The 25,568-nt window shown below is 38.0% G+C and overlaps 1 protein-coding gene across 1 annotated transcript; it reads left to right on the forward strand.

Moving 5' to 3' along the window:
- The first annotated feature begins 5,168 nt into the window (after positions 1-5,168).
- On the forward strand, positions 5,169-18,432 carry LOC118694725 (protein-glutamine gamma-glutamyltransferase 5-like). Its single transcript, XM_036395915.1, has 13 exons — positions 5,169-5,175; positions 7,489-7,668; positions 7,988-8,230; positions 9,160-9,278; positions 9,802-9,930; positions 10,169-10,346; positions 11,293-11,425; positions 12,137-12,240; positions 12,335-12,577; positions 13,996-14,322; positions 15,183-15,340; positions 15,660-15,793; positions 16,740-18,432. The coding sequence occupies exons 1-13, from the start codon at positions 5,169-5,171 to the stop codon at positions 18,430-18,432; spliced, it is 3,648 nt and encodes a 1,215-aa protein (XP_036251808.1).
- Positions 18,433-25,568: the final 7,136 nt, after the last annotated feature.

Raw genomic sequence — 25,568 nt, forward strand, 5'->3', positions numbered from 1 at the left:
AGTTCAAAATAAGCAGCACATGGAAAATTTTAGAAATCTTGAGAAAGTTACATCAGTCAGGTGTTGAACTCAGTTTGTTAGAATAAAAGTATTTCCTGATCTCTGTTTTTAACATTAAGTAGTTCCCAGCTGAAATCAAGAGCTCTTTATATTGCAAATAACAGTACTTGGGACTTACTTTTTTACGGGGATGTAGATCTGTATTTTGGGCCTGTGCTCCAAGATGTTGAACTCTACTCCTATATAACTAAATTTTAAACAAACAACTACTAAAAAGGCATTAGAGGAGAAAATGGGTATTTTTAAACAACAAACAAGCTTCATTAAAAATTAAAGCTTTAAATTAACAGAATAGGAGCCAATTTGCATTCTTCCAGAGAGCCTCAAATCTCCTATGATCCAACCTGGTAAATATCTCACTTAGTTTTATTCTTTCAACTCCCACTGCTCAGACTGAGTCTCTTCCAATTAGCATTGTCTGTGCAGGTAGCAGATTCATGGTATCTACTGGATTGTTGGGGCAGTTAGACTGGTGGGTTATAATCACAGCTGGGTGATTTATAGGTTTCCCTGTGTGGGAAAGTTACTGCTCAGTGAGCTGAGGTTTGAATTTACAGTAGTGCTAGTTTATTCCAGTTCCATTTTTAAATATAGTTGGGAACAAGCTCATTTGAAAGTGAATTTACAGTACTTACAGTAGGTTACCTGGCAAATTACTCAGCTATAAGTTCTAGCTTAGTTTGTGAAAAGGGGGTGGGGCCTTGGTTTTTTGGGTTTGTTTGTTGGGGTTTTTTGGTTTTTTTTTTTTTTGGTAAACAAATCAAATTTTTCTTTTTATTATAACCTACTAATTGAAACTTATGTAATGCTTATGTTATATGTAATGTTTATGGTTATTCTATTCAGTTAACCTGGTCACTGTTGTTACTAAGGTACATGGATTAGCATTTTACCTAGGTTCTATTCTAAATATATTGACAATATACCTTAAGCACAAATGATGTTGCCTGCTGTCATGAGGTACGTGTCGTGTAAATGACCTTTCTGAATTCTGCATATACTGCAACATTATAGGTGTGTGTGTGTGTGTTCCTCATCTGCACCAGAGATATTGAAAAAACATCCTACTGCATGGAGCAAAATAGTGGCTTACATAGTTAATGGAAACCCAGTAAAGAGACTGAGACAAGAGAGCAAGTAGCTCCACCAGAACTCCAAGTGATGGTCCAGCTTGGATGGGATGGGAGCTCCCTTGAAGCTTTGGTTTCTTTGTATGAGGACTGGTGGTTTTGTTGTGTCAGAAACCACCTATAATTATTTAATGCTACTAATTTCCTCCAGCTTCTAGAAAGACAAAGCTACAATGTACTTCTTAAAACACACAGACTTCTTGTTTAAGATTTCATTTGAAGCATTTCTTTGTCCTAATTCATCTGTAAATATGATGTTGTAATGCTTGCTTACACTTAACAGAGTACCTGCCAGTGCTTTCAGGCTCTTTAATGAAAGGCAACTTCATTGCAAATTAATTTATGAATTTTAAGAAACTCTGGGTGTGTTCTGTGACAGAGTTCTATTAGTTTGCCAGCCTGTAGCCCTTGGAATATGAAACTTCAGAAGGTCAGATGTGGATTCCTGACACACGCTTATTTTAGAGTTAACCTGTGGCATCTGATTTTTTCTTCTCTATCCCCTCTCCTTGTTAGACATGAATATTCCTGAACTCTCAGGAGCAGAGGGTGATGCCACTTAATGATTTCAAATACACTATCTTGACAAGTATCTTTTTACACTGTCAGTCATTGCTATAAGATCAACTCCAGGTCCAGTGATCAAAGGAATACAGTTACATTACCAAGTACAAAAAAATGAACTTTAGGGCTGGTTGTTGGAACATGCATAAATTGAAAAATGTTTTTTAAAAACTGCAATTACCCCAGCTTTCCAGTAGATGACACTTTCACCAAAACACTTTAATCTCAGTTCACATAATTTCTGATTCCTTCCTTTTTCCCCTGTTGAGCGGTCATTTTGTGTACCTTTTTCTTGAAAGGATTCCTTGCTTGGATGCTTGATTACTGCAACCTCTCTACTGTTCACAAATATATTAGTGATGCAGTGGAACTGCATCAGTGCCATTCACAGGTGTTCTTCCTGTGATTGCAATGCCTTGTTATTCAATCCTCACCCTTTCCTGGTGGCTTAATGGGTAATTGAAAGCTATGGGGGTTTTGGACCCTTAGCAGTCCCACCACTTGTCTTTGTAAATGCTCATCACATGTCAGCCTATTACAACATAAGTAATATTTAAGAAGAACACCAAGCCACTGCAAAACTTAAGTTTAGTCTTACTGTTCTAAGGGCAAAGTCAAGGTCATTAAAGAAACGTAATAACCTAAATGGCTTAAAATTTGGAATATCTTCATAATCATGCTATCTTGCAGAATTTTCAGGCTTGCATCAGGCATTCATCTGATTTACACGTCAGAGAATTTTGGATGTGCAAGATACTCGTAGTATCTTAGTAACCTCGTAGTAACCTCGAGGACAGCTTGTGTGAATGATGAGTAAAGTGTGAGGGAAAAAGAAGGAGGCAGAGGGGAAAGTACCCTCAGCTGGGACCAAGGGCTCAGCTTGGCAACCTCACTGTCAGGCAGGGAGGGGAACTGTTTCTATCCAGGAGGAGATACTTTGGACAGATGTCAGCAACCTGCCTTGGAAATCACTAGTCCAGACACATCAGAGAGGCCATAAGCTGAGAGGCAAAACCTTTCTTTGAACCATATTTGTGTTTCCTGTTTGAGCTCAGTTTCCCATGGCTCTTTTATTGTGTTGTGGCCCTTGTATGGATGACCTGAATGCAAGGAATATGATGCAGGGCTTAGTAGGCAAAAGAAGTAAGAATAGAGTGCATCAAGGGAGCCAGAATGCTATGATTTTCTGCCTTGTTAAAGATTCTTACTTTAGGTGCATGAGGTTTTGGCTTGAGTGAGAGGACCAACCAGTCTGATAGCTGTGAGCTGGCAGCAGCAGCTGGATGGCTCTGCAGACACCGATAGGCAGGAACTTGGGTATCTGGGAGACTTTGCTTTGGGGCTGGGCATCTATATAATGATCCTGCAGAGACAGATAGGCACCAGAGCAGCTTCAAGGATCTAAGCAAGCATACTTACTAAAGCCAGTGACTCATTTCCATACAGAAAGTGTTCTTCTCCTGATTCAGGTCTTTATTATTTTAAATGCTTAATTAAGTCTCTTTGAACCCACAGGTGCAGCCACTTACTGATGCTTGCTATTTGTTTTCTTTTATTTGTCACAGGCTTTCATTTACTAAGGTATTTCAGTCAGAAGACTGAACTACATGTATTTGAGGGGATTTTAATATATTCTTGGAAACTGTGAACAACTTTGGTACTTTTCTGTTCTATTATCCGGATGCAAGTATGTGCATCTGCTTGTAGGCAGGTCTCTGGTGGCTGGCTTGACCGCTACCATTCCCATTTCGCAGGCTGATTGAAAGCTGGTTTTGTATGTATGGCTGCTAAATTATTTCTTATGAAAAAGTGGTGGTTTTAATATTTCTTTTTTCAGTGAGTTGAATTTCAATAGTCAAATGGCAAATACTAAGAAAAAGAAATCTTTCCGATATATGAGAGGTGAATGAACTACTTACAATTCAGACTTTTTATGTCTGTCTACTGACTAGCCAACATTTATAATTTTCAAAATATGAACACATTGAAAATTACATTTGCTTTCATATGCATCAGTCGTACAAACTTTTTTAACTGCTCTCTTCCAAACCCACTGTTGATGTGCTGATTTTTTTCTTTGCTTTAATTTCTCTGAAGTTATTTCACAATACCTGAGCTGTTAGGTTATGCTTACTAAGTTATTTCACTGTTTGTTAAGCTTTTTCATTTCATGATTTCTTAAAGCCCTGTCTAGAATCCAGGCAGTTATGAAAATCACAGAACTTCTGTCATTGTGTCTGAATCTTTCTATATCAATGAATGATTTTTGTGTTTAGTTTTTCTTGGTTTGGGGTTATTTTTTGTTTTATTTTAGGGTTAGGTTTTTTCAATCTAAAGAATAACTTTGAGGGATACAAAAGATAGCTTATGGAGTAAAGCTTGGCACAGAGGTATAAGAAGAATAGGAGGAAACTAGTAGCACATGTTTGTTCTGGTTTTGCCAGAAGAAATTTCAATCCATGTCTCCTATTTGCAGGCTAAACTACTCATCACTGAGAGTACAAAGAGAACACTACTGTGGTTGTTTTGTGTTATTTTATTACATATGCCTGGAACCTAAATAAAATAGCACAAATTTTGTGTTAAAGCATTAACATGGTTTTTGTTCACAGATATTTTTCGAAATGGTTTTCAAAATTTCAGGGGAAGGGAGGTGGAGTGAGCTAAGAAAACTGTGCTAGGAAATAAATACATACATAGTATAAACAACTTATATAATTTTCAGGTTAAATTTTATTGTCAACTTCAATGCTCTCTGCATATTTTACAGTTTAGTTGGAAAAAGTTTGTAACTGATTGTTTTTGTTCTGACCTCCCCTTGGAGGGAGTGCTGTGCAGACTGTCTGATAATTGGGCTTTCTGCTTACATTATGCTAAAAATGTCCACTGCTTATCATATTCTGATAGTGTAAATTCATCTTTAGTCCAGTGTTCCTTATTGTTTTCCATAGCTGTCTGAAGGTGTCTAGCCAGAAGGGAACAGTAGGTGCTGGTATTTATGGCAACTTTGGATGGCTACAAATAATGGCTTACCCTGAAATGTGCTTAGATTCATCCTGGCTTTAAAGTATTTTTGAGACAGGGCAAGCTGTGGGACACTGAGAGCACTGTGCTATAGGTGAGGTTACCAAGATCTCTTCCCTCCCTTCAGCCGCAGGACTCTCCCAAAAATGCTGGAAGTTAAAATGAATCATTTATGAGCATCAGTAGACACATGGGTGGGGCCTCTTTTAAAACTGGTATTTTGTTGATGCAACACGTGTGACGGCCTCTTAGTTCTGAATATAAGTGTTACTGAGAGGAAATTAGGTTGGTTGGCAGAGGAGATCAGCCAGACCTTGCAGTGTGTCTTGCTGAGGAGCTGGTATATCCACCAGTACTGTGCTTCAGATACCAGTACATGTAGAAGAAAAAATGGAAGGTAAGTTTCTTGAAACTTTAATGTCCCTTTAACCAGGACTGAAAACAGAAATAATTAAATGAGCATGTGTACAGGCCTAAAAAATTGCACATATTTTTGTGTAGGGATTACTTGTATGTTTGGATGTTCTTTGTGGAACTAGTGAGAAAGGGAAAAAACTACTTTTAAAAAAACTACTATGAAGGATAAAGCTATGGAAAAGATTTAGTGAAACAATAGCCAATTCTGAAAATAGGAAATAGCATGGAAAAGAATAAACTTTACTGCTAGCATAAGTACAGAGTACTAGCTTTCAGTATTCTCATGCTAGAAGCAATTATTTTCCAGTGAATGCCTGACGTATTCTGACTTGAATGAAGGAAAAATATGAATTGACAGAGAAAACCCTGTGACTGGTATGGATAGTCAGGTTTCTACCAGACCAGAGGCAGAAAACCAATAAGAAATGTGAAACTGAACTGCCTTTCGTATTTTTTCTGAGCTGTCTTTGCTTAAGAAATCATTAGCTCGTTTATGATCCAGTTGCGATACTTAAATCTGATAAGCAAACTGTGGGCTGACTTTAGAGAACATCCCTGGGAAATGTAATACCTCAGCTCCCTGATGTTCCAGTTCAGCTGGATTACTGAGTGGATGAAGAGTAGTTGTCTTCGTTTATAAACACCTCCAGAGGCCAGGCAAGAATCAGGTTCTTTCAGTGTTCTTGACCGCAGGAATTTGCCATGTGAGCTATAAGTACTTTCGGTTTGACCAGAATACTTTGTGTTATGGTTGACAACTCTCATTAAGATATGAGATTTTCAGTTCAGTTCTGTTGCTCATTCTTGTCAGCAGGTATGTTGTATTCATGAGCAATAATGATGTAATGCACTCCTGTATTTTTTTGGTTATTGTTGATTGTGTGCAAATTTTTATCATGGGTAGCACACAGCTCTGCATTTGTTGCTGATCTCTGTTGAAGATCTGAATGACCAACGCATGACCAAGTTAAACTAATTAGATGAGAAACAAGATCATTTTTATTCAAGGAAAACAAATCAGAAAAAACTGCATTTTTTTTTTTGCCTCTTCCCTACCTATTCCACCCGCTCCCACCCTCTCCCCAGTTAATTTCAATTATTATTTAATTCAGGATGTGATCCTGGGAAACTCCACTGGTTTGTGTTAAAAATTTCCTGATCCTAAGGGCTTAGCTATGTGTCTCCCCATGAGTGGATACACCCTTGGTTTTGGATAGGAAAAAGTATTTTCCCTTAAATATTAATTCTGTAGGTACCCATGTAGTTAGAGAAGCTGCATTGTTAGATTTTTCTCTAGGCTTAGCAGGACCAAACATAACACTTTAATATTATAATAAAATACAAGATTTTGTACATCAGTAAAGCCAATTTCCAAAACTGCTGAGAATCTGTGGCTCCCATCATCTTCAATTAGAATGAAGAACTTTGGAAAATAAAAAGTTGTATGCAAATAAGTAAAGATGAATGTTGCCACCCATCCTTCTGGCACCAGTGTCATAATTACTCCTATGAAATGACTGATATGCCAGCAGGATGCCTAAGGGGGAAGCAGCCAAGATTTTTGTCAAGCTAATCACAGCACCTGGGATAGATTGTCAGCATTTTAAAATGTCACAATTTGTGAATATTTCCTTTTCCATTAAGTTCCTCAATGATATCTGCAAACTTTTTTATGACTCTGGGAGTGCAGACTGAGACATCTGCATGCATATTTAACATTATTTTAAGTCTTGGATAGATATTTATACATATCTATTTTTTTCATAAATAATTTGGAGTGCCACTTAAGCTTTCAAATACATACATGTTGTCAAATTTTTTATTTATTCTATTTAATTTTTTTATTTCTTTTATTAAAAAACTCAAACATCTCAAATGATAGCATGTGCAAAACTGTAACTAGACAGAATATTATAATGTGTGGAGAGACTATTACAATGCAAAGTCAGCTTTTCAAGTAGAGATACTAATATTGGTCTTCAGCATCAGGTATTTATAATAAAATCAGGCACTATATAAAAGAAGTGAAACTTGTAGCACAGCTACAAAAATCAAAGAGTTAGACAAGTTTCCATCTGCAAGCTAGGAAAGTGGTGAACTTGTAAAGCAACTTTTATGGATGTATGTCTCAATTTAAGTCTCGCTGAATTCTGAACAAAGTCTTGAATGAATTTTTAAAGAGTTATCTTTGCCTTTCATCATTGTCTCCTCTGTCACTTAATCTTAACCACAGTCGAAGCTGGGAACTTAATTATATGGGGTTTTTCTTTGTGGTCCTTTCTCTGTCCTGCAGTTATTGAGCTGGGAGAAGTCGACTTGAACTGTCCTTCCAACTGTCAAATACATAATACCCATTTCTTCGGAACTGACAGACAGATTATAAGGAGAGGGCAAGCCTTTAGCTTATATGCTCGCTTCCAAAATCGGGAATGGGATGACTCCGTGGACCAGGCTGCTTTCACCGTGGAGACAGGTAGTCACTCCCAAGCACTCTGTAGACTTTCCTAGTCCCTTGTTAATTAATGCTATTCCCATAGACTCCAGAAGACTTCTTTCATAGTCTTCATATTCCTATAACCTACTTATGTTCCATGTAAAGAGACTACCTTCCCCTAAATCAGGCAGTTCTTCTAATATGTAAAGTTTTCTCACTCTGCTAGAGAAGTGACAAGTGAAAAAGAAATCCACCCTTGGGAGCTTCGCCTTGCAAATGATGCCTAAGCAAATTACCAGCCTTTTACATGTGCTTTATTTAGTAGTCTGATGGAAGTGGTTTTTATTTTCCTGAAAAGGCCTCAGACCTTGTGAATCAAATGAGACAAAATGCACCTTCCCAATGGGCAGATGTCTGGATCAAACCTGCTGGAGTGCTTCCTACAAAGTTCATCAGCCAAAATGCATCAGTATCAGCGTGTTTCCTCCTTCCAATGTCTGCATTGGCCGTTATATTCTCAATATGCAAATCACATCTTGTGGTCACACATATCAGCGGTGTCTTGGAGATTTTTATGTCCTTTTTAACCCTTGGTGTGCAGGTAAGAACTCTAATGACAATCAGATTGTTTTAAGAAAAATAACTAGTGATGAGTAAAACTGTTGAAGATATTTATTATTTAGCTGGTGCATAAAGGATGAAGTAACAGAAACAATGAGAATCAAGGAGAGATTTAATTCTGTTCTTTTTAATCTTTTTACTCCAAGTTCAAGACTGTCTCAAGCCATTGTTAAGATTTTTTTTTTTTTAATGGTAGTAGGGGTGAGGTATAATTTTTTCCCCACAATATTACAGCATCTTGACAGGACAGAAAGCATTGGGAAATTTCCTCTGTTAATCAGGAAACACATTTTTGCTTTGAGAGTGACTGAGCACTAGCACAAGTTGCCCAGAGAGGTTGCAGAGTCTGCATCCTTGGAGATATTCAAAAGCTATCTGGATGTGGCCTGGGAAACTGGATGGAGCTTGGACCAGATCACCTCCAGAGGCCCCTTCCAACTTCAACCATTTTGTAATTCTGTGAATACTGTGTTGTCAGCATAAAATAATACAGTACAAATACAAATTAAATTCTTTGGAGCAGGCTCAGGTGGCAAGCAATTCTGGAGTCTGTAGGACCTCGCCAAAATCATTACATGACAAATACTCACATTGTCTGTGCTGATTTGATCTAAATCAGATACACAACTCTATGTTGCTGAGTGTTTGACTTGTAGAACAGCTTAGTGTGAAGATAAATTGCAAACTCTTCCATTAATGTGTTCTACAGCAGGGAGAGACTTAATAAGGATATTATCTAGCTGTAAGTAGGAATGAATTGTCTGTGAGTGCTTAAAGAGCCCACAACCTTCAACATAAAAGTATACATCAAAAACTGGTAGGAAAGGAAAGAGGGATCCAGTGATGCAGAAACACAGAAGTACTAGAAAGGTACATTTTGTCTGAATGAAAGCTCTTCATCTTTTCCAGATGACCCTGTATATTTGGACAATCAGGCCCATAGAGAAGAATATGTTCTGAATGAACATGGAATACTGTATGAAGGAGTCCACAAGCACATAACCTCTCGACCATGGCACTTTGGACAGGTATTTTTTTGATACTTGCTCAGAAACAGATGACATCCATATACTGATAAATGAAGTGTTGTTTGTATTTTTTTCAGAAATGTATGCCTATTTGTAGTGCAAAGGTTTTTAGGATCAGTTCAGACTATGTGTACATGAACCAAAATGTCTGAGAATTTCACTGTAGCCCAAATAACTGGAACAAAGTTTTTATCTAGTAAAATGAGGGAACTTGCACAATGTTCTGGGAACAGGTGGAACAAACACTGCTTCAGAAGGAAAGTTATTCCATTGGTCAAACATAAATAAAAATTACATATTTTTGCCTTTGGTTTTCCTTCAGGCAGATGGGCAATACCATGCAGACCACTAGGAGCTGTGCTTTATTTAACAAAATTAAAAAAAAAAGAAAAAAAAGGAAAAAAAAAAGGCAGGAGAGGTGAAAGGCAACTCATATAATTGAAAAAGACTGGATTATTGATAAGAAAGGTACTTTAGCAACATCAGCATACCATGATGCCTATGTTATTGTCTTTTTCCTCAGTTTGAAGATGGAATTCTGGATATCTGCTTGAAGATCTTAGATATGGGTGCGAGTTACCATCACGGCTCTGATCGTGACCACTGCTGGCGCAATGACCCCGTGCATGTCAGCATGGTGGTGAATCACATGGTAAGATCTGTGGGGGTGAGAGATCTGTGAATAGATCAGGTCACGCTTCATTATATTGTTAGAAGGTCAGACTGCACAGTAATCTAACACGGCAGGCGAGCAGAGGAAATCCTTCCTGTGTTCAGATTCACAGGAAAATTAAACTTTTAATGCTAATCTTTGATGATTTTGAGACATGCTCAGAATGTGAAGACATGGTCAGCAATTGGAAAAGATTGTCTTTTTTTTCTCTTTTTAGATAAGTAGCCATACCACTAACAGTATCATGAAGATTCCAGAAAACAATGATTACCTGAAAGGAACAAAGCCATTTTCCTGGAATGGAAGTGTCCCTATTCTACAGCAGTGGTACAGTGGCAGATGCAGGCCAGTTAGATATGGGTACTGTGGATCTCTTGCTTCAGTAATGTGCACAGGTATGATAATTCAGTTTGCCTTTACCTAGTTCATAGAGAAAAGAAGAAAGAAAACAAGGATCAAAAACTTCCGACCCTAAAAACTACTTGAATAATTTCACTTGTAAGAATTTTACTAGAAAAGAAATTGAATATTTTTCTTATGCTCCTGATAAAGTGTTTATTATCAACCTTTTGCTTTCCTATACAGGTTGAAGAGCAAGAAAAGTAGTTCCATCCTCTCTGTGACCTTTATATCATGCAGTTATCAATACTGAAACTTTCATTAAAACACAGAGCAAGTGCAGCATTGTTGAATCATAGAGTAGTTGGGGTTGGAAGAAACCAACACAACCTCCACAACTCCATTGTGGAGCCAAAATTTATGCTTTGGGTGATATTTGAAGGATAAGAAAAAGCATTAAGTTATGAACAGGAAGATCTATAGTAATGTCTCCCCCAAAACACAAGTGCATGAGGCTATATTCTCCTTTTGATGCAAAAGATTAGATAATAGTGCACTAAACTCTTCAGACAGAAGATCTGAGTTCCAGCTTTATACCATTTATCTACTGAATCTGCTTCTACGTTGAATGAAGAAAGTTAAATCGGAGTCCTGTAGATGAATCTATATGTACCACACTATTTATTAAAAAAAAAAAAAGTTTTATTAGTGCAGAATCATGTTAATGATTTCTGAACTTAAACTATCTGTTTTTGTGGATGTTTTTGGTTTTTATTTTAAGATGGAAGAGTAAAAAACCATTCCTTTCTGCTAGGCTTTTTTTCAAACTACTTTTCAAGAACTAAAAAGAATTTTGAAGATACTGCATGCCAAATATTGCTTCCTATCCATTGTGTTTCTATAACTGCAAATTAGAATATAAGATAATAATTTATAAAATAAGTGAAGGATTTGACTGACTAATTGTGATTTGTAATGATTCATTCATCTTTTTTCTTACAGTGATGAGATGTTTGGGAATTCCAAGCCGTGTTGTCACAAGCTTCTGTTTTCCTTGCTCAATTGAGAATCCCCTTGGTATCAATGAGATTTTTGACTCTACTGGTAAAAACCTGTGTGGCAAAGACAAACTATGGTAAATAAGAAAAATATAAAGTTCTTTTCCCCTTTTAAAAATTACATGATAAGAAAAACGATATAAATTTAGCAGATTGGTGTCTCTCTTTGGTGTATCTCTTTCTTTATGTGCGTAATGCTCTTCAGTTTCCTAATAGTGCATTTCAAAATCATGACATTACTGAAGAGGCAGTTTATTCAATATTAATGTTCAAAAAAGAAAAAAGCAAAACCTCTTGTGAGAATCCATGCTGCTTGCTTATCACTCTCAGCTGAAACAAATAAGGCCATCAAGCTTAGAAGCTGTAAAAGTGTACAGTAGATCACTAAATGCTAGGGAAAATTTATCCCTAATTTGGACTTTTATCTTTAGTCATAATCACTTGGTTGATACCTGTGTTGTCCTCCTGATGCTCCTTGTAATGGATTGTTTAATTCTTATAAACCTTTCAATGCCTGTTAAACTTAATCTAACGAACTGTGTTGTCATGTTATCTACTAAAAGAAACAAGTTTTGCAATCAGGTCTGTGGGGTTCAGGAACAAATTTCCAGCCTGAGAGATATAACGTGAATAAAACCACTCCCGTCATAAATGTCATTAACAGTGTTTAGACATACAAAATCTTCAGTTGATCAAAAAATTATCACTGACATGGTTTTCCTCTGTCATAGGCGTTAAATTTGGTAATCCAAGAGACATCTTTAACCGAGTATTCCTTCATTCTACAGGCGATACCACTGCTGGAATGAATCTTGGATGGCTCGCAGAGATATAAATCAGTGTTGTGGTGACTGGCAGTGTCTGGATCCAACACCTCTGGAAACAGGCAGAGGTAATTTTACTACAGTTGGAATAATTTTACTCAGATTATGTTTCCCTGCTATTCAGGTTACAATGTGTTATAACATTTTTGTTCTCTGGTTTAGGTTCAGCTTGCAGTGGTCCTACATGGGTTCGAAGCATCAGGGAAGGGGAACTGGACTTGGATTATGATGGTCATCATATGTTTTCTCGAGTAAACTCTAACTATGTTGGCTGGCTTTCCCAAAACAATGCCAAAAGAACAAAATTTTTCTGTGACACATGGCCATGTGGACAACGCCTAATCACCAAGAGTGTTGGCAGTGAGCAATTTGAAGATATCACTGGAGCTTACAAGTATGAACTAGGTATGACGAAAACATATTGAATGGGTTAGAGGAAATTTTACAGGGTAATCATATAAAAGTATCAAAGTAATCTCTCCTGTGTTTAAATGCGCAAAACAATCTGAAATTGTCTTTTCATTTTTGAGAAAGAGGCAGATGCTTTTCTCTTCAAAGATCTTGATTTTAAAACTTCTAAATATATTTAGATGATTCAAACAAAGCACATACTAATGGATAGGATAGGATGGGATAGGATAGGATAGGATAGGATAGGATAGGATAGGATAGGATAATTTCAGCTGGAAGGACCTACAATGACCATCTCATCCAACTGCCTCACATGTCAGGACTAAGTGAAAGTTGAAACATACTATTAAATACCTCTTTTTAAGGCACTGACAACCATGGCCCATCAACCACCTCTCTTGGAAGCCTATTCCACTGTTTGACCAACCTCGCAATAAAGAAATTGTTCCTAATGTCTAGACTAAACCTTCCCTGGCACAGCTTTGAACCATTCCCATGCTTCCTGTCACAGGACACCAGGAAAGAGCTCAGCACCTCCCCTTCCACTTCCTCTTCTCAGGAAGCTAGGAAGAACAATGAGGTCGCTGCTCAGCCTCCTTTTCTCCAAACTAGACAAAGTTTTTACCTGCTCTTAACAGGATGTGCATTCCAGCCCTTTAAATAACACTATTTATATGTATATGTTTTGTCTCACCTTGAAAATAGTTTTAAATATTAGCAGATTCAAGATAACCTAAAAAAACCCACAAATTCTTCTAAACGTAGGATTAACACCTTACTTGTTGCTTCTTGTACTGGGTCTGTCAGAATATATGCCTACTTACTAAATTAATGTATTATTAGCATATTCTGCTGCTCTTACTTTGGGTCATGGGTTACTGATTTTCATATTCCAGTAGACAAGGAGGAGTTCAACTAGCAAGATTACATAAAGGAATGAACAGTAGATCACAGCTGATTGTACATTTGCAAGCTCTGTGGGGATTTTTGTTTATTTTTGGTTGGTTGGTTGGAAAACAACTGACAGTTTCTTTGTTTTAATGGCATATTTTGTCTTTTGAGAGAATGGTAGCATCTCATATTCACCCTTATCCTTTTAGAGAGTTGTATTTTCAGTTTTGTACTAACTATACATTTTGAGATTTACATGACCATTTTTTATATTTAACTACTTAAAAGTAAAATAAGGTTTATAATTTTTTCTTTTTTCCCTGAGGTGTTCATTTTCTTTTGTGCATTCAGTCTGCTGTATCTCATATTTCATTATCTCATGCATTCGTTCTACAACAACCTGCTACTTTGGGTTTCAGGAAGAAGAAGCAATAAATTTAATTATCTTTATTATTTGGGTAGAATAATAATAGGGTTCTTGTGCCTCCAGCCGATTCATTATCATATATCTTCTTCAACAGGTTCTGTGAAAAACAAAGAAGCCTATTACCGGGCTTACAGAAGGATTCACCCAGGGTACTGCAACGCTTCCAACTGTCATATCGACAGAGAGCTATCGTCTCTGAAAAACCCATTTCTGAGTGACTCTGGAATTAATATGAGGTTAAAGATGGCCAACTGCCCAATGTATGGTGAAGATGTCCAGCTGAACTGGCTGCTTGAAAATTTGCGTAATGAGAGCAAAACCCTGAAGTTTAATTTGTGCGCACAAATTATAACCTACAGTGGTGTCCCAATGGATCAATTTTGGAAAGACTGTGTGAATGTCACATTGGGTCCAAGGGAAGGTAAGAGGGTGAAATTGTCTAATACTCTGCTGTTTTTCAGAGCTAATTGGTTTTTAGCATCTGTGGAGACTTCCTAATAGTGGTGGGAAGTGAGATGTGCAGTGTTAAATATTGACAGCTGAATTCCCTTTAGGGTGATCACTCAAAAATCAACACCATGTCAATACTACATGTATAGTGACAAGTAAATTGTAGTCTTTCCTTAATATCTCAAGGTTTAGAGATACTTATGATTGTTTAAAAAATTGTTTCATTGAAATTTCAATTCTGTACTCTATACTCAACACAAAGATAAAGCTGCAGTTGTCTATCAGAAAAGCAATGTTTTCTTTGGCCAGAAGATATCAGCCAGTGTAAAACACTTGCTTAGAGCACCTAGGCATACCATATGCTGGGAAGTGCAAATGTGTAGCAGAACATAAACACCTTTTTTCATGGTTAATGTCTTTTTTCTGGAAGAAACAAGATCTCTTTCATTAAACCACACCATTGTAAGACAAGATTTCATACTGGTATTAAAATTCTATTTTATGTGGCTTTAATTTGCCTATATTTGAGTTATTATTTTAAGAATTGCACTGGGAGGAATGATTCCAAATTTTGCTTAATAATTATCATCATTATTATCATCAACTAATCTTGAAAATTCACTAATAGATGAATTGAAAACTGTGAAACTGATTGCTGAAGATAGCAATGTATCACCCTAAGTCAGGAAAAATTCTGTCTATCTTCAAAGATGTCACAATAACTTAATATTTAATTAAGCCATTGTAAGCGTGAGTTAAACTTTAGGAGGAAGGAAAGTGGAAATATTAATAAAAAATTCAGAAAAATAAAAGAAAAAATTTGTTTTACAGTGAAAAAAATTCCACTGTGTATATCATATAATCAATATGGACCTTATCTCTGTGATCACAACATTATGAAAGTGGTTGCTGTCTCAGACCCAGAGTGTGGAGAAATTCTGATGGTGAGCAGGGATATTGTGGTCAACAGACCACCTGTTATTGTAAAGGTAAGTAACTTTAATTATGGAATTTGGGATCAAGGAACAGACCTGGGGACTATTATTGACCACTTCCTAAGTACAATGCAAATAAACTTGAAATATTTTACATTTTTCTTTTATCTTATTGTCTTTTTAAAATTTAGTGAGATTAGTGTGATTTTTAAAGTAAAATAGTTGACTTAGTAATATATAGAGATCATAGAAGCAAGTCAAAAAGAAATGCATATTACTAATCCTTTAATTTTTCCCCTTCCATTTATTTACCTCATTGTCAATTTTGTAAGGATTAAAAAACATAAAATGTGTTTATTTCTTTTTTAACTAGCTACTGAGCCAACCCAGACTGAAAGTACCATGTACTGCAGAGATCTCCTTCTGTAATCCTCTCCAGGAGGATATGAAGAATTGTGTAATGACATTAGAAGGCTGTGGTTTATTCAAAGAGCCAATGACCATTGAGTAAGTTCATCAGTTCCTGAAATGGGGATAATATTGGGGGTTGACTAAGGTGTGCAAGTTCAGAACAGGTTTTGAGAGAGAAAATAGTTTTGGTATTTTTGGCGTTTAGCACATGAACAGGACATTTTGCCTCTTATTAGTTTGAGACTCCATTGAAAGCCTCACTCCTCTTGAAACTGATCATTTAAAGCTGGCAAGGAATGCTGCTGCTTCATTTTTGTCAAGATTTAATTTAAGTGGGTGCATCACATATCTGTCTGCACTTCTCTTTACAAGAAGTACTAGCTAGGTCCCCTGTCCCTTACAATCCTATTGAATTTATAATAAAATTCCTCTAAATATTCATGAACTGGCACTAACCACATGTAGGAACAATTAGAGAACAACAGTGAGAAATAGCAATATGCATTCTAAGCTCATAACACGTTAATCACAGGAAACTGGAAGCTTCCAAGATGCTGTAACATTCTAGGAAAAGTAGCTGTTCATTAATATGCATTGCTTCTCTTCATGACAAGGAGAACTGAAAAAAGTATGACTAGTTTTGAGGGCAAGAAGTTAAGAATTGTTCTCACTGAATAGTAATGGAGTGGATTCCACAAAGCTGTCCTGTTGAACTGCTGGAAGTGGTAAGCAATAAATACACCTTTGAGGCAGAAGGGTGGATTTCTAAGAATTCAAGTCAGTACCACAAATGATTTTCCAATTCCAATTACAGAAGTGACTGTGGGAGTCTTCCAAATCTTCTCTTGGGACAAAAGCTTTTACCATGCTTTTCACAACAGCAAACATGTTTTTTTTGGAAAAAGACAAGAATAACAAAATTGTCATAACAGTTTGTTTCTAAAATACGTCATAGCAAATCAAACTTAATTTGTGCACACATCTTGTAGGTCTCTGAGTGCTAAGGATTAGGGTCCTAATTCTTTTATTTGTCTTGCTCCAGTTTGGGAACGCTGGCAGCCAACCAACAGGCACGGACCATCGTGGAGTTTACACCTTACAGGCTTGGCTGCCACCGGCTCCTGGCCAACCTCGGGTGCCACAAGTTTGCCTACTGCAAGGGATGTGCCAAAGCTGAAGTGTGTTGCTCAGCAGGCCAGAATGGTGTCCTGCCCATCGGCCAGAACGGGTCACTCCCTGTGTGTGAGAATGGTTCCGTCCCCATGAACGGCTCTGGGGGAGCCGGAACGGCTGTCCCTGTGGCAGACCCTGCCTTCAACTCCATGTGTGAATACATATGTATCCCAGTGTGCAACCCAAACTGCAGTGCAGGGGGACAGCCTGTGTACGACTTTGTGTACCTCCCTGCAGGCCATCCCTTATGCAACACCATCTGCAACCAAGGCTTCAATCCAAGCATCAATCCCGGTTTTGAGATGGGATGCGATCCTGGCTTCCGTGTCATATGCGAAACTGTACCTCCTGCTACGTGTACTCCAATGGCTCCAGCCATGTACAGCTCCATGCCAGCCCCAGCATCCAACCCTGTTTGCACCACTATGCCTCACGTGGTGTTTGAGACAGGTCGTGCTCCCACACACCCCTCTGGAGGTGGAGGGGGGCCGATGTCCTATTCCGTCTCTGTCCCCGCAAATAATGCGGTGAGTGCGCTGCTGACCCACTTCATGGGTGGCCCCAGTCCCAATGGGGCAACCCAGGCAGTCCCTATGCCTGCTCCGCCATCCTACTCCATGTGCTCTCCAGTAATCCACACCATTGGCAACCCCATCCAGTCTGCAACTCCCCTTTCAGTGCCTGGTGCCTCCATCTCACACGTCGTTTGTAGCTCCACACCCTCTCCCACCACCCAGCCTCAGTGCGGCCCAGCGGCTACCCTGTCCTCCCAGCCCCTGAATGCCGCCGTAGCGCACGGCATGTGCTCCCCAGTGGCCTCCCCAGTGCCCCGTGCTGCTGACCGCAGCAGCACCCCGACAGTGCTGCAGGTGGGCAGTGCCTCGGCATCCCACTCGCGGTGCTCCCCGGCGCCCCAGCGGCCCGTGGGACCCCCGGCCTCCCACTCACTGTGCTCTCCGGCTCCCCGCCCCGTCGGGCCCCCCGCCGCCCACTCCCTGTGCTCGCCCAGCTCCGCCTCGCTGGTGGCCGTGGGGGCCCGCCCTGCCAGCTCGCCGGCCGCTCAGCCCTTGGACTCCTCGGCTGCGGCCTGCCTGCCGTGCTCCCCATCCCCGCGCCCCCTGGCAGGTCCCACAGCCCGCTCGCTCTGTGGCCCCACCTCTCGTTCCATCTCCCACCTTGTGGGCACCTCTGGCTCTCGCTCCTTGTGTGGCTCTCAGTGGGGCCCTTCCTATGAGAGCACCTCTCGCTTTGGCTCCACCTGGGCTCCCACCTCCCGATCGTTGTGGAGCCCCGAGGGGCGCTTGGGCTACTCCTCGACCCGTGCCACCTACGGCACCCTTACACGCCCTCCCTACAGCTCCTTGAACCGCTCCTCCTACACCTTGTCCCGCTCTGGCTACGCTACCCTACCCCGCTCCACCTCCCCCTCTCCCTCTGCCTATGCCGCCCTGACTCGCTCCGGCTCCTGCCCCTCTGGCAGTACCCTGGCTCTGGCAGGGTCCCGCAGGCCCTGGAGTCCCACAAGGAGCACTCTCACCTATTTCAAACGCAAATATCTGTAACGGAGAGTAACCTGGGAAAACATGAAGCCAGTGAAATAAAGCCTGTGTGCAGATGCTTTACAAGAGGTTAGAAATAGGGTGATGAAGAGCAGCTTGCTGCTCCTGAGCATTTATCTATGGATTTGAGATGTGCCAGAAAGCAGGCTGTGAGCCAACTGCTGAGGGATGCATTCAATGTAATACTTGTATGTCTTGAGATACGGTACGGTGGAAATGACAAATGAATGTGCTCCCTGTGGAGCCATCGTGACAATAGTGGCACAGTGCAGGTAATCAGACTTACTTGCTCAGTCAAGCTGTTTTATAAATGATGTGCTTTCACTCTCTCTTCTCTTGATTTTTTGCAATGCACATTTCTCAGATCTCCCTGGGCTACAGCACTCATAGCAAATCTATCTCCCTGCATGAAATGTGCTGTCCTTGGAATGCTGCAGAGGTGACAGCAGATGTGTCTTATGTCTCATCTAACAGACACTGGGCACCTGAACCCCAGTGTTGTTGTGGCTCAGGTCAGTTCTGCGTGCACTCTGTCTCCCTAGCTGTGTAACACTGAAAACTGCGGAGGTCGCAGAGCAACTAAATCGTTACAAATCAGCTGAAGAGTTTAACTGCATCTCTTTTTTTAATCCTTTTTCCTTTTATAAATAATAATTTTAGTTTTACAGCTCTTGATGTATTACAAACCTAGTATCAAGAATACAGAGGTCATGTTAGAAAGTCTGAAAAACTCAATGAATAATCAATACAATATATTGGCTATCACAACTGACTGTTTTTCATATAGCATATTTCAAAAATTTTCTCACATACCTTGTATGCATTTAGGTTACTAGGAAAAGCTCTAAATCCCCAGCTGTGCCTTTTTGATTGAGTATAGCTAGGAGAAATCTGCCACTAGACCTGAACTTAGAAAAGGAAGTACGCTGTTATCCTTCCATTCCAACATCAGTCCTCCCAGCTGAAAGTTTTTAAGAAGGTGAGTGGAATGTACTGCGTCTTCTTCAGATGATGGTACTGTTCCAGTACTAATCTTCTCCAGATGTTTTAGGAGTTGAAATTATACGTTGTCATAATGAAACTATCCCTGAATTTTAGATTTGCTCATAAGAATTTAGGATTTACTAACATCACCTCCCATCCCTCCATTATTTGTCTTTAGTAAAGTAGTCCATTAATTTTAGTAGCAAGTGTTAGTGGGGTTTTGTGGTAAGGTAATTTTGCTGGTGCTGCAGAATCTTCAGCCATGTAGCAATAGTATTTCAGTAGTATCATTGTAGTTTACGCCCCTATGTGATGAAATTGAGTAACCTTCTGAGGATTTTGAGATAGTGTGGTAGCTATGAACATGCCAACACTATCAACTGCATAGTAATTCTGAGTAGGGTAGAAGAAAGATTTGCCTGGATATTGTAGTAGAGTGATCATAACTCAGTGACTTTGTTTTTTTACACAGTTTCAATAGTCTGCGTTAGATATGTGCTGAGAATTTCTTTGCCTGACTGACAATAAAAATTTAAAAACCACCTGTCATTCCATTGTTTTGGTTTCTTTTCTTTTTTTTTTTCAGTAATACTGCTTAAAAGGTGAAGACTAAATCTCTGCAAGTGAAATGGTTTGTGATATCTTCCCTCCACTTCATTTCTGTTAAATTTCCTGTTCTTTTCCTCAAGGTCTGAAATCAAGGCTTCAGAATAAGATCTGAAGTTAGGGGAAATCTATAGATTTCTTACTTTACCTGAAATACTCAGTTTGATGTTAGAGGAAAAATGAAGCCATCCTCTTTTCTCTCAATAAACTTTTCCACTTGTTGCATGAGTTTTTCCTTTGCTCTGTAAAACTTTCAATCCAAAGAAATGCCAAAATGAGCAAACCTTTGGGTGGCTGAGGAAGAGATAGATAAGATACTGACAGTATTTCTATAAGAAAAAATGTGATTTTTTTTAAAAGTGTAAATAGTACATGGTAGCTACATGATTCTCAAATGACATTTCAGATTCCTTTTCCCAATAGTGGCATGACTTATCTGATGTTCCTAATTTCTGAGAAAGAACCTGACTGCATATTTCAGAAGCTCCAAAGATCTGGTCTTTGGAGTTGTTGAGAGCATGTGCGACCTCAACTCACACTCTTTCTGCCGTATATGCTGAGTATGCATTGCTTTTGAAAAGTGGAATAAGTTCATTCTAACTAGAGCCATAGAGGAAGGCAGAAATCCTTTAGGTTCAAAATTATTCCGATGCTGAATGAATGGTATTGAGGCTGTTGTTGTCTCATACAGCATGACATTAACAAAGGGTAGCTCATAGTCTCTCATCAAAGTCCATTGTACAGTCTCTTACTCACTGGGGGGGGGGGGGGGCAGAGGGGGTGGGCAACATGTGGACAACTAAAGAAAAAGAGCCCCCAAACCAATAATGACAAAAAGCCCAAAAACCAGCAGAATTTAAATTATCTTCTTCTTAGGCATCAATGAATGGAAGGCTCTAACCTATGTTTTATAAGGTAATTCCTTTGTTAGAAGACATGGTTTAAATTTCCACAAAATTTCTGTTTTGTTTTGTGGTGGCTTGGTTTGTTTGTGATTTTTTTTCCCACAACTGACAAAGTCAGCCCAAAATGACTGTCTCAAATATACTTTCTTGCAGTAAAACCCACAAGAAATTAATTTTTTTTGCCTAATGTATTAAATATATTGAAGATTAACAGTATTCAGTAATGTGGTGTGATACATAAAGAAGTCTATTTTAGAGAATGAAAAGCCAACTCAAGCATGACAGTTATAGTCGTCAGAAATTAAATACAGTACTGTCATATTTATGTGTTCAGGAATAAATTTCTAATTTTAATCTCAGTTCAGGCATGAATTTTATTTAAGTGAGGGAAATATATTCACATTTTTCCCTAAGTGATGAATGTGAAAGAAGGTATTTGCTCATGCATTGTTATAGTTACCCTTTCTGTGGTTTAAAAGTATAAATGGGACTGGTGGAATTTACTTTTGTGTCCAGCTGAAATTAGGTTGTATTTATTTTAGAGATGAGGAAAATTACCATTCTAATATGTGGTAATTTTCAGTTCTTATCCCTAACAGTTCATTAGACCTTTACAAATCATTTTTGAATGAGAAGTTTCTGTGATTTATTTGCAAGTTAATGGTTTCGCTTTTAATGCTTTAGGTTTGTGTTTCTTTGGACATTTGCTGACAGCATACCATAAAATACTGGAGTGAAATGTGATTTATTTTTATATATTCCATTACCTGCAAGAAAAATGTTGAAAGGTATAACTCAATGGACAAATTTCCTACCAACCATTAGTTACAGAGGTAAATTAAATGTTATATATTGCGTCAGACAAAAAGGTTAAATTAAGGAAACGCTGTAGTAATTTTATTTAGTGTTAAAATAAGCCAAAATATTTTGGAATATATACTATGAATTGTATAAAAATAAAGGAATTAAATAAATATTACCAGGAATCCTTGCTTTTCCAATCTCTTGAAATATTCCAGTAAACCTAATCCATCATCTACAGCAGTTTCTGGGTAGAGAGCTGAGACATTTGCTATTAACCCTGACCTAGAAATACTCCATAATTCTGACTGAGCTAAATGTAGCATCTTCATCTCTAATTTTTGCTTATCTGTTAATTTCATTTTGACCTTTTTTTACCCTTCACCTCTTTTCCAAACAAGTGGAACAATTAGAATAGCTAGAGACTCCTCAATTGCAAATATCATCAAAATTGCTGCAACAGCCTTCATTAGACATTTCAGAGTAGCTAATAGGGAATTCTGTCTTCAGAGCACAAGCATTACAAGTCTTGGAGAATACTGAGGTTTTTGTAATGATCTTGTTTCTTTCCTTTAGGTGATCTCAGTCAATTTTATAATAGCATGAGTCATTAGGGGTCCCAACTGTACATTAGGTGAATACTAAAGTGCACTTCTCTGCATCGCTGACTGAGGCCATTTGCCAAGGACAGTATCAATGCAGAAGGAATGATAAACAGGATTCATTGAAACCTGGTTTATAAAAACTTTGCAGTGAAACTTCATATGCTCATATAAAACTAGGTATGAAGTTCATTTGAAGACCATGGATCAGACAGAAATAAGATATAGAACGGTTATTTCATACAAGGCAAAATTTAGAGACTAAATGCCCAAAACTGCAATTCTGAAGTTTTTGTGATGGATACTGCTTAATTCTGCTGATATGCAAACCCTGCAGGAGCCTTGCTGCTTCTTTTTAAAGTTTTGAGGTGCCTGAGATTTATGTCCCAATATGTATCAACTTTTGTGCCAGCGAGATCTGCATTGAACCCAGTGTACTTCTCATTACTCTTAAGCCAAGTCAAGGTCGAGAAGCTGGGTATTTCCAGGCCAAATTCCTTTAAATGGTCTAATCCCTGATGTGCTGAGAATGAATATAACACACACATATCTGCAAAGTTTATAAATAGCCCTCATAATTTGTATTTAAGCTACACTTTAATGTTCATCTTTAGCACCAAATGTGAGTACAGTTCCAAGCTAGACCCAAAATCTAGGACACAGTTAAGTATCTTATCAATATCCCAAAGGATTTGCTTTCCTTGTCTTTCTCCCACAGTATAATCTTTTTTCCCATCTGTAACAGAAGGGTGCTGTCTTTCTGTTCCCCATTACAGAGGAGACAGTAATTTTCTCTGTCTGGGAAGGGCATTTCTGGATGCAAAGGACTTATTCATTTCCAGTGAGCAAAGAATCAGATAGGAAACTACATCTTGTTATAAGAATCAGATAGGAAACTGCATCTTGTTATAAATTTCCCAGGCACTTGATGCTGGTTGTGCTCTAAAAGAAAGATTTAGCTTTGTTCTGCTGATTCCCAGAGGAATGGATATCACTATTGCTTTGAGTGGTGTCCATAATCCCCATAACAAAAAATTTTTCCACCTACTCCTTTGTTAAATGTTTTTTTCTTGGGTGTCTCTTGAAAGCTGAAGGCAAACTACCTAACATTTCCTGGCTCCTTGTCTGGACCACGAACACATTGCCATCCAGATAGCATCCTCTTCCTCATTTATTTTTAGAAGGAAATGAATGTGTAAATGAGGGAGAAGGCTCCTAAACATTAGTCTTTACAGAGATGATGTAGAAAAGGCATTGTTTACTCAGTAGAAGTTTCTGGTTCAACTCCTTCTGTCCCAATTCATTCACTTCAGTTGCTTTCTTTCAAAGCTGTGTGCTGCTTTTTAGCAAGTGGCTATCTACAAGAAGATTTAATTTGTAAGGATGTAAATTACTTGAGTTGCTTGTAAATGTCATCTTTTATTTCCTCTTCTGTATCTTGGCCAACAGAGCTCTAGAAAGCTGACAGAGGAAAGCATTTGCAAAAAACTTATGCCAGGTACTGTTTTCAAAGATTAAATAATTTTTATAGTTACAAATATACCTATCAAAATGTATATATTTCCATCTGCATAAGTAAAATTAGGTAGAAAAGTGTTAATTGTGTATAAAATTTTCTCACAGCAGCAGTGTGCAGTTTTTCAATCAGTGTAGTAGAATTTCAATCATGTACAGATTCCCCCAGCTCCAGGCCTGCTGCTGCCATGTCTGAAGAATTAGCACACACAAGTATTCTGAATAGAAGATCCATATCTGGAGAACAAGCAAATTTGAAATTATTTGGGAATCTCTCTTCAAGGCCAAGTGGTGGAAGTATTAAATAGTTTACATTTGTGCTATTTTGGTTATGTAGAACAGCTAAATAGCTTTAACTTATTTTTCCTTTGTTTTTTTTTTTTTTAATTTCAGTAGAACAACTATAAATATGAAGAGTACTAGTAAATGAATGCTAATAGTACTAATAAGAGTAAGCTAAAACAACTAAATGTGTGGATGATACTTTTCTGCAACTTTTGATGCTCATTATTTATTGACTATGTTTTCGTTAAAAAGTTTAGTTCTACTCAGTTTAGTCTTGTGTTTAAAAATAAGCTACAATAGGGCTAAGGTACTGATCTTCCTTTCACAAGTACCAACAAACATGCATTGATATACTGGATCTAAAATCTCTTGTATATAAATCTTAAAAAGTAAAAATATACTTTCAGTTGTAACATAAATTATTCTTTGACATCTCTACAGTGAATAATTTCCCAAACAGCTAAACTCCATTTAAAATTGTAAAGAGTATTCTAAATTGTGACATTATCTGGGGTTTTCTTTGTGTGAATCAGCAAACATCTGAAAATAGGAAAAAAACCCATCAAATCTTTTTGTTGTAATATAAAAGCAGATAATGGACAGAAAGGTGTACCTTTTTGTTATCATTTAATTTTAAAGCATGTCAGAGCTAAGAACATGGGAATTTTCAGCAATACATGTTGGATATAGTGCAAATTGTTTATCATCTTAAGACTCAGGTAGGAGTAAGACAAAATTTGACAACCTATACTTAACACAGCTAGACTTTTTTGCATCAATAATAAAACTTGAAGAAGCAAACTCAATTTGGATTACAAATTTTAAGATGCTTTTGCTAAGCTTTTATGTGAGCAGAAGAGTTTTGTCAGAAACTATTAAAGTGTAAATTGCAGCTGATAAACCCCTATTATTATTTGGAAAGACAAAAGGAGCTCTTCCTTAATGAGAGGTCTGAGCCCCGCTTCATTTTTTGGCACAATTTTGTATTTGATTAAAAGATAATGACATTGGGCACCCATCTATTTGGATTTGTGTTGCTACTACAAATCAGGATATGAATCTATTTTAAGTGCACTTAAGTAGAATAATGTTTAAGTAAGCATTATCTTCACCTGTCTCATTGGGACTGAAAAGTGCATTTAGAACAAAGCAACTGTTTAATTATTTGACTGAGTCGTACCTGATGTGAAACTACTACTCACCATATGGCTTAATGAATCCCTAGTTAATAAGCTGTGAACACCATATCCAAAAGATAATAGAGTGAAATATGAGCATTTTAATTCTAAACCATATGTCTCAGTTATTAAAAGAAGGAAAACTACTAGGTAGTTTGTGATATTGGATTGGAAGAAAGTAACTACTTGGTTTTATTTAAAAACAATATAGAATAATTCACAAATGACATTTTTTATGACCGAAAGTCTGATTAAAGTAATAC

Source organism: Molothrus ater, chromosome 1, assembly GCF_012460135.2.
Source record: "Molothrus ater isolate BHLD 08-10-18 breed brown headed cowbird chromosome 1, BPBGC_Mater_1.1, whole genome shotgun sequence".
Lineage (NCBI taxonomy): Eukaryota > Metazoa > Chordata > Aves > Passeriformes > Icteridae > Molothrus > Molothrus ater.

Bases quoted from the DNA above. Each gene is read 5' to 3' on its own strand.
- LOC118694725 (XM_036395915.1), top strand. The intron at 9,279-9,801 runs GTATTTTTTTGA...CTTTTTCCTCAG, and splicing joins GACCATGGCACTTTGGACAG to TTTGAAGATGGAATTCTGGA. The intron at 15,341-15,659 runs GTAAGTAACTTT...TTTTTTAACTAG, and splicing joins GACCACCTGTTATTGTAAAG to CTACTGAGCCAACCCAGACT.